Source organism: Gorilla gorilla, chromosome 8, assembly GCF_029281585.2.
Source record: "Gorilla gorilla gorilla isolate KB3781 chromosome 8, NHGRI_mGorGor1-v2.1_pri, whole genome shotgun sequence".
Taxonomy (NCBI): Eukaryota; Metazoa; Chordata; class Mammalia; order Primates; family Hominidae; genus Gorilla; species Gorilla gorilla.
In genome coordinates this window covers 66,520,337-66,530,233 of record NC_073232.2, presented here as the reverse complement: position 1 = coordinate 66,530,233, position 9,897 = coordinate 66,520,337, and the positions used below count along the sequence as shown (strand labels likewise).

At 50.2% G+C, this 9,897-nt stretch overlaps 1 protein-coding gene across 1 annotated transcript in view; it reads right to left on the bottom strand.

Moving 5' to 3' along the window:
* Positions 1–5,820: 5,820 nt before the first annotated feature.
* DRGX (dorsal root ganglia homeobox) overlaps positions 5,821–9,897 on the bottom strand; it is a 31,950-nt gene continuing 27,873 nt past the window's right edge. The window contains exon 7 of the mRNA XM_019034511.4: positions 5,821–8,133. Within this exon, the coding sequence (XP_018890056.1) occupies positions 7,868–8,133 (266 nt within the window). The 3' untranslated portion in view covers positions 5,821–7,867. The remainder of the gene's footprint in view (positions 8,134–9,897) is intronic.

Here is a 9,897-nt window from a genome sequence, read left to right as displayed (position 1 = left end):
GGTGAAAAGGACATGAGAACTCTGTACTACTTTTGCAATCTTTAAGTGATTCAAAAATTATTTCAAAATAAAAAGACTTCCAAAATGTATCCACAGTTAAAGTAGCTTTTATCAAAAAGATAAAAAAAACAAAAAGCTGGTAATGGCATATACGTGGAGACAGGAGAACACTTGTACACTGTTGGTGGGAACATAAACTAGTACCGCTACCAAGGGAAAGAGTATGGAGTTTCCTCAAGGAAACAAAAATGAAACTACCATATGATCCAGCAGTTTCACTGCTAGGTATATATCCAAAAGAAAAAACCTCAGTATATTGAAAAAAGACATCTGTCCTCCCATGTTTATTGCAACACTATTCACAATAGCCAAGATATGAAATCAACCTGAGTATCCATCAACAGATGAATGGATAAAGGAAACATGGTATATATACATAAGGGAATAATATTCAGTCATAAAAAAGAATGAAATTCTGTTGTTTGCAACAACATGGATGGAACTGGGGGACATTATGTTAAGTTAAACATGCCAGACACAGAAAGATAAATATTGCATATTATCTCATATGTGGGAGCTAAAAAAAAAATGATCTCATGGAAGTAGAGAGTACAGTGAAGGTTACCAGAGGCTTAGAAGGGTGGTGAGGATGGGGGGATTAAGAGAGATTAGTTAATGGGTACAACAATACAGTTAGATGGTAGGGGTAAGATCTAGTGTTTGGTAGCACAATAGGGTAGCTATATTGACAATAATTTATTGTATATTTCAAAATAACTTGAGGAATGGATTTGGAATGTTCTCAACACAAAGAAAGAATAGTTGATTTGGGGTGATGGATATTCCTGATTTGATCATTACACATTGTATTTTTGTGTCAAAATATCACATTTACCCTATAAATATGTACCACTATTTCCTGACCCTAAAAAATTAAAAATTAAGACATGTATCCGATAGTTAGAGAATTTGTGATATTCTGTAGCTCCTTGGAGACAGAAGCCACTTTATTATGTGTAAGGTCTTGTTAGACTTCTGTACACAGGACTTTCTTATCATCCCAGGTGCACTCCTGGTGAAAACAGGGGCACAACACGCTCAGTGCCCCAGAGTCACTGGAATTCTGCCTCCCTCTCATTTATAGAGGCTTCTCTCTGCCCAGAGGATTCTTCTCCAGTTCCCTCAGTCTGAAGCCGCTCACCGTTGTCCAGGACAGCTCACACCCTCCTCTGCAGCAGTAACCTCACTGAGTGCTGGCCACAGTGCCCCTCACTGTCTCATCCCACCTAATCCTCATTGTCCCCATTTTACAGATGAGGAAACTGAGACTTGGAGAGGGCAGGGGACTTGCTTAGGTGGGTGGCATGGGATCCTGGACTCAAGGCTGGGTGTGGTGACACCCCCCTCTGGGCTGCCATCGCCCCCCCACCACCACCACCACTCAGGCTGCCACCCGCAGTCTGGCCTCTGGCAGCAGGTGTGAGGGAAGCCAATGGGGAGAGGGCACTAATTCAAGTCTGCAGCAGAGCAGCTGTTCTCTGGGTCCCTGTGGCCTGAGGCCATGCTGCTCTTAAGTTCCCGGGTAGATAAAGTGCTTCACTTAGGAGAAAGTCTCTCCCGGCTGCAGGGCCATTAGCTCCCTGACTCCTGAAAAAACCATTTGGCCAGTGCTGACAGATGTGGCCATTACACAATCACTTAGCCCCCTCTCGCTGCCCCATCCAGATCTTGGGAGGGGGAGGGGCCTTGAGGCAGGAAAAGCCCTGGGGAGAGTCCATGCGATTCACTTCCTGGCACTGCCTCCTCTCTGCTCTTAGGTTGCATTTTCCCAGGCCACACTGATGCAGCAGGAGGCAGCTTCAGACAGCACCATGTGCTGCCAATGACCTTGTTCTCCTGAGAGTCGTTCAAAAACTGCCTTCACATGCATCGTTTCCTTGACTCCTCACAATAACCCTCTGTACTCGAAGTTAGGATGATTCTTTCCATGACACAGATAAAGAAATGAGGCACAGAGAGGCTAAATGGCTTGCCCACGGTCACATAGCTAGGAATATCAGGACTCTGATTCCCAGGCCTGTGACGCTTCCTCCACCCCAGGCAGCAGTAACCCTGCTGGAGTGTTACCATGTATGGGGAACTCCACCTCAGAGGAGGGTTTCCAGGGCCAGGGCTATGGCAAGGGCTGCTCCTCTCTGCTGAGTGGAGGAATGAGGCCACCAGAGACTGCAAGGAACGCCTTGCCCCCTTGGCAGCTGCCAGGCAGCCCTTGACCTGGTGGGCCCCCAGCTTGGGTAATTTCCTCCTGCACCACCCCCCTTTGCTCCTAGACCCTGGCTCATGATGGATGAGTGCCCTCTCCCACTCAACCCCCCACTGCGGTGTGGCCCAGGCAGGGTTGGCAGCCCTCCAACAGCTGGCAAGCCTCCTCTCCCAGCCACAGCAGAGGTCCCAAGATAGGGGTTGCTGTGGCATCTGGGCCACCTAGTTGAGCCAGGCCAGGGCCAGGCAGCCGCAGCTCCAGCGTTGTCTGATAATGCACCCAGCAAGAGGGAGGGGGTGGTGCCCAGGACCTAAGGAGGTGTGCTAAAGAGCAATGGCCCGTCCTGAACTCAGCCAGGCTCTGACAAGAAGCAGCTTCGCCTGGCAGGGGCCCTGTTGTCAGCTAAGAGGCCGGTGAGCAGATGGCAGGCAGCAGCAGTAAGCACAGGCCGGGCTCCCAGGCCAGTCTCCTTGGTCCATCCGGCAGGGTGCAGGACAAGCCCTAGGTGCTTCCAGGGTACCAGGGCAGGAGAGGCCCTAGGCACTTCCGGGGCACAACCAATGCTGCTTTCCACCGAGATGCCTCGCTTTGTCTTGAGGTGGCTCAGAAAGAGGCAGCTGAAAAGCCCATATCTGGGCAGGGGCAGCTGCCTTCTCTAAAATGCTCTTCCTGGGGGCTGGGGGATGGATTCTGGTTTATCCAAACCCATTACCCTGACTCCTGTTATGGGACTGAGAGCCAGGGGGGCCGGCTCTGCCAGAACAGCTCAGGCTGGGAGGAAGGTTGGGGCCACTGCTCTTGGCCACGAGGACTGCAGGCCCCAACCACCTGCCAGTCTCGCACTAATTATGTCGTCCCCCTCAGATGGCAGTTGGTGGTGCTGGGGCCAAGGGCGTCCAAACTTGGAGGCCAGGGCTTTGCTGTCATTGGGAGTATGATCTGGACACAGGCAGGCAGCTGAGAATGGCTCCAACGGGACACCTGGGTGTTCCACAGCCCTAGGGTCTTTGAGCTTCCTGGGTGTGGCAGGCACACCCTCCATTCCTACAAGTTTGCTGGAGCTGCTGTAGAAGGTATTTGGCCAAGTCTTGATGAGAAAAACAGCCAAATGTGGAATTCTCTGAAGTAGGCTGACGGTGTTCATGAGTGGAGACCAGAATGAAGCTGCATTATCATTTAAAAATAATAAAAATATAAGCCCTTATAGTCCCTGTCTCAGGGAAACCTATCATCCTTTGGTTTAACTTGCCTCAGCGGGGACTGGGTTTTCTACATCTGTACCCTTCTCTGCCTCTGGTGCCATCCCCGTGGGGGTAATGGGGGTATATGCTGGGTGTCGACCCAGATCCCCAGCCCAGAGACTTAGAGCCATGTTCCCTCCCCCGGGCAGGGCAGGGCCAGAGTGGATATGATTGACCACTCCTGATGAGACCAGAGGTGTCTGCTGGCTCAAGTCCCCAAAGGGTGTGGCTGAGGCTGGAAAGTCACAATGATCCCTGCCTGGCTGATGACTGTGAGAGAGCAGAGAGGGCCAAGCTGCGGGGGAAAACGAGGGAGGTTCCTGACAACCCCCTGCTTCTTGGTGCCTGTCTCACTGGGATCCCAGGACTAGAGTCTCAGCCATCCTGAGCTCCATGAGATCACTTGGTATCCTCCTCCTAAAAGTGCTTTTTGACATAAACTGGCTTCAGTGCTTTCCAGTACTTGCCACTAGAAGAGCTCTCTCTAAGACACTCTCCCTGACCCCAGCCTTCATGCCCACCCCTGCCTCTGGGTACCACAGATTCCCTTCCAAGCTCAAGTGCCTGGGCACACGCCTCCTCCTGAAAATCAACTCTCCTACAGCCCACACAATTTGCTCAGGAAACGGAGTGGCAATCCCAACTCCCTCTGCAGGCTCAGGCACAGCTGAGAGCCATTCCATCATTTCCTTCTTGAGAAAGTGAGGTTTTCACCTGAAAAAGGTCTTCAAGCCTTTGACATGTGTGAGGCTTGGTGGAACAAGAGCTGGCTTTTATACTGCACTTCGTCCACGCCAGGCACCATGTAGCTATCCACTCATTTAATCTCCAAAGAGCCCCGGGAGGCTGGTGCCATTATTACGTAGATGACTGAAGCACATAGAGGTTAGGTGACCCACCCAGAGTCACACAGCCCTTAGGGCTAGGATTCTGAAGAAGTGAAACATGTTCTTAACCAACTTCGATGAAGCTCTGAATCTGTAAAGGTTTCACTTCTTCTGGTGAAGCCAGAAAATTAGGAAGAAAGAGAGTTTCCATTACGTAGACTGGTTGAGTCTCAGGCGCCTTCTTGGTGTCCCGTCTTGCTAGAATATCCATCAGAGGGGCCCAGAAGCTCTGGGCACCATTGAGTTCAGGGATCACCACTGGGCCTGCTCTCAGACAGGCACACACCTAAGGCCAGGTGCAGATAAAATGGGGGCAGGCTTGCCCCTGCCCCTGCCAGGCCGGACCCAGGGGAGGGAGACACTGAGGTCTGACAGGGCGCTGGGGTGGTTCATCCTCCCCTCCCACAGGCCCATCCAGGACAGAACCCAAAAGACAGTGAGCAAAGTCAAACCATGACTCACCATCTGTGAAACCTGCTGGGAACAATGGGTCCTCATATGCCTCCGTGGAGCTCCTGGCCTTGAAGACTGAGCCCAGTTGATCTCATCAAGTCATTTATTAAACACTGTCTGTGTGACACCCAATAAAGCCGAGCTTTCCCTCTTCCTATCAGAGCCTATCAACTATGTAGCTTCACAGAAGTTGCCCGACCTTAATGTGCCTCAGTTTCCTTAACTGTTAAATGGGAATAGTAGGACTTACACTGTGGGTTTATCATTGGGATTAAATGTGCTAACCTGTGTAAAGTTCCCAGGAAATGAGACAGTGGCAGAGTCAAAGGAAGTTCTTTCTACCCAACTGAGAGATCAGACACTGGGCACCCACTGAGGAATGGAGGAGGAGCCCCCAAGTCTCCCAGGTCCTATGCCAGGGCTGCCCGCCCTGACTCCATGCCATGCCACAGTTGCTCCTCCTCCGGGCAGGCTGTCATGCCCAACAAGGCCGGGCTGCTGCCACAGCCACAGTCACAACTTCAGTGGTTTCTAGACTCCTTTCCCATAACCTGGAGGGCATTCAGGAATGGACTTCATTTGCCTCAACTAATAAATGAATAATAATAATTAATTAATTAATCAATCAATCCCTGGGGCCCGAGCCTCCTTCCCACACTGAAGCCCAGCTGCCTTTTACAGTCATGTGATGAACTTCTGCAGACAGGGCAACCTACAGGGGCTCCAGCGAGAATGACCCTGCAATGCAGTGCTTGTCAATGCCTTGGGGAGGGCTCTGATCTGCACAGGGGCCCCTGTCTTGTCCCAGCATCCACTAAAAGGTTCCTGAGCCAAGGCCTCAATGCCCTCCTCCTGGAAGTTTCCAGGTTTCTATTTGCACATTGGCCAAAGTGGAAGATTGAAGAGCGCAGACTCCACCCAGCCCTGCAGCCTCAGGGCTGGGAGGAACAAAGAGAGGACCTGAGCTTTTTCGGTCTTTGTGTTAACTCCTCTAAATTTATTTGGGTATTTAAACAAACAGAAACTACATCATGCATCATTACTTTTTGCCTTTGTACAACAAAACTAAGTGCTCAATATCTCTGCAGAGGTTTGGTGCTCATTTTCTTTCCTTTCAGTAACATCAGGCAGACTTTTCGATATGATCCAGTTTTGCACAGTCACTAGAGTGTCGCATCATGAATTATTAAATCAGTGCTTCGTGGTAATACATAATTTCTTATCAATTATTCATGCTAATGTGTGTGTAGTTTACTTAATTGTGTTATTGACGATCAAAAGTAATTTCCTGAAAGTCCTCAAGGACACAAAATTTAATCAGCATAACTACTTTTCAGATGCAATGCTGTTAAGTATTCTTAATTTGCTCAACAGTTCACTTATTTATGTACCTTTCTGGAGGAAATACGAGTTTAATCAAACAATTAGATTGAAGAGTTAGTGTACATAAGGGCTTGAGCTTACATCCTTCAACCAAACATTCGTAATTACAGGGAAACGGAAGCAACTTTGCCGCTTTTTGGCAAATCGTTTCATCTTTATACTCAACAAGCAAAATACAGCAGGAAGGATTTGATTTTTTTCTTTAAAGGAGACAGTGGGTTTTATCAAATGCTTCGTAGTGATCATAGACAAGGCATGATACACTCAGGAGTATTATTTGGGGGTCATGGAGTGGGGGAAGGTAAAAAGGGGACAGGAAATGTGAAAGTAAAACATTTTGACGATAATAACTGAAACCAAAATAACCATCATGAAGGCAATAACCATCCGCACGGAAACACCATCAGCAAAAGCCACCAAAGACTGCAACCTTTCAGATGCCGGGCGCCCCTGCCAGAAAGCGGCAGAGCTTATGCTATTGCACGTTCCCCTTGGATCTCCTCTAGGTCACCATCCTCACCAGAGAAAACGGCCACACTAGACCAAAACAGAAATCTCTGTGAAATTTGGCCCTTTGGAATTAATGCTCTCCACACCATGAGAAAGCTGTCTTCCCCATGCTCCATATCTGCACATACGCCGTTCCTGTCTCCTTTCCTACTTTTTTTTCGCCAGTAAAAAACCACCACCACTGAAGAGCCCCCTCTACGTGCCAGGCATGTGGGGAAAGGTAGTTCATCTGTATGCATAATTACTTCAGAGGCATTCCTGAAGGGCTTCTTCCCTCTCCAAGGGCCCTCAGGCCCTCCTGGACCAGAGAGCTGCTTTTCAGTTGCTTAACTTCCCACCAATCCACAGGTCTATCTGGGAGAGAGGAAGGGCTTGCAGGTGAGTGCTTCAGGTACAGGGGCCACACTAGTTCCACACCCACAGTGTCAAGACAGCAGCCCCCAGTTCATGGAGCAGGTGGCCTGGGTGATTAGCCCAGCCCCCCAGCCAGATGTGCCAGTGAGATCTCCTGGGTCAGAGCCACCGTGGTCCTCTGGGACAGGCTGTGTCCTGTCGGCCCCTCCCTACCCTGCATCTTCTCACTTTGTAATGAAGCCCACAACCAATATTCTCCAACAAGAGAAATGGCATTACTGTTCATCTTGGTCCAGGGGAGCAAGAGTCGCTTGGGGTTCCACCAGTTCCCCAGTTCTTAAACACTGTAAGCGGGACAGGCCCTTTTCTTTTCATGAAACTTTAGCCCATGCTACAGTTCCTGGGGTTGACAAGACCTTCAAAGGCAGCCCAGGGAGGAAATAGGAAGGGAGACGGATGAGGAATCTACCTCCCTCCGAGACTCTGGGCCTGGATGGAAATCCCAGGGAGGCTTCTCACAGAGAGGGCTCTGCTGCCACCAAGTGCCATTGGGATCTGTTGCCAAAGAAGCCAGGACAACACTGCTGCACTGGTGGGACTCCAGAGGGACGCTCCAGGTGCCAAGGGAGCTGTGGGTCTCACTTGCCCGTCCTGGGTCCATGCAGAGGCCCTGGGGCCGCAGGCTTCTCCTTGCTATTTGGAGAGTTTTCTGTAGGGGCTGAGGCTGGGAGAAGGAGGGGCAGGGGAGGGCAGGCCGGGCAGGGCACTGTGGACCCTCATACACTCTTCTCTGCCTCGCTCTGTTCCTTGGTGGGAGAGGTCTTTTCCTGGCTGCCATCTGGGGGCGCCGGCTTGGTGACAGGGCCGGGGCTGCTGCTGGTGGAAGGCAGGAGGTTGGCTGACTGCAGGACAGCTTCTGAGTGCTCACGGGCCTTCATGCGCAGGGCGGCCACGCTGGCCGTGCGGTTACTCTGGCAGCCATAGGTGGGAAGGAAGGAGAGTCCCATGGGGTCTGGGACACAGCAAGAGCACAGTGGGCCCCCTGGAAAAAGGAAAAACAACAGGCTCCCATCACTGTCTACTTTCTGCCTCTCAGGGCTGGGTGACAGGAAATGATCTGAGTTCTGAAGGACAGAAAGATTGATTCCCTCTGGTGCCAGATACTAAAGGGAGAAGGACAAGTGCTCAGAACCTCAAAGACACACAAATAAGGGACCTAGTTAATTGTTCAAAGGATTGTCAGAGCATCAGGGACACCTGGCGAGTCCTGGCTCCCTTGCCAAGCAGCTGTGTGGCCTTAGGCCAATATCTTGGCTTCTCTGAGCCTCAGTCTCTACTTCTGTAAAATGGGGTAATACCTACATTGCAGGATTATAAGGACATTCCCATTAAGTCATTCCACACTCCCAAACTGTGTCAAGGCACCCCTAAGAACTCACTGGGGCACTGCGGGGATACCTTAAATGGAAGGAAACCCAGCCACACATGTCAGGTGCCGGGCAAGCTGCTGGCTGCAGGCAGTTCCCAGCCTAACCACGAGATCCTGCTGCATTCCTGTCAAGAATTTAATTGCTTTGTGAAGCTGGATTTTGCAAGCGCCACACAAAATTCCACATTGGAATATAAAATGTGTGTGGTGGAGTCTAATAGGATTCCAAGATTAGAGAAGCTGTACAAAGCTTATAAGGCACATAAGCCCCTTAGAAAGGAATAGTGGCTATTTAAAAATGAAAGCAGTCAGGTACAGTGGCTCACACCTACAATCCCAACAGTTTGGGAGTCTGAGGTAGGAGGATCGCCTGAGCACAAGAGTTCAAGACCAGCATGGGCAACATAGTGAGACCCTATCGCTACAAAATAAAAATAAAAAATAAATTAACGAGGCATCATGGTATGTGCCGATAGTCCTAGCTACTTGGAAGGCTGAGGCAGGAAGATCACTTGAGCCCAGGAGTTCAAGGGTGCAGCGAGCCGTGATTGCATCACTGCACTCCAGCCTGGGCAACAGAGCAAGTCCCTGTCTCTAAAAAATAATAACATTAAAAAGAAAAAGAAAAAGAAAAGAAAAGAAAAACATTATTTTTCTTTCAATTTATAAGTATTATTTTTCAAATGGCTACTAAGTTGTCAGGACATACTTAGTGAGCTGCTTGGACCTAACCATTGAATGAACAGAACTGTTAACTGTTAGATATTGCTTATGGCCCACGGGTGTCATGAACTGAGGTCTGAGAACCTCAGAGGGAACCAATTTGGAAAGTGCTTAGTGTAGGTCCAAGCCCAGGTCAATCCTTCTCACCCACGTGTTGCCTCTTGGCTGGTGATAATGGAAAATACGGAGAAGAGGGAATTTCTGAAGTGGTCCCAGCCGAGGCTGAGGGCTGCAGCAAGGTCAGCACCAAGGTCAGCACACTTGTGTCCCAGCTCCCCTGCAGTCCTGGACATGTCCTCGGGCTGCAAGTGAGCTTTGAGCTGCTGTTCTGCCTTTCTGAGCGTGCTCTGGAGTCCTTCCTCAAGCCACCAAGGGGCAGTAATCGTGAGACAAATGTCTGTGCTCACTGGAGCCTGGAAGGCCACCCAGGCCTGGCACCCACTTGTAGAGATCAACCTCAGGGGCAGCCCGAGCTGCACCAGCTTTTCCGGCAGCTGGGACTTCCCCACCTCCCTTCCCAAGATAGCCTTCCTAATGCCAAAGCCAGGGTACCTTCTGCTCCCCTCAAGCATATTCACGTATCCTCCTCTTCCTTGCCAAGCCTGCTGAGAGACAAAGGGAAGCTCACCTTTACCACCCGCTGCTCCTCTCATC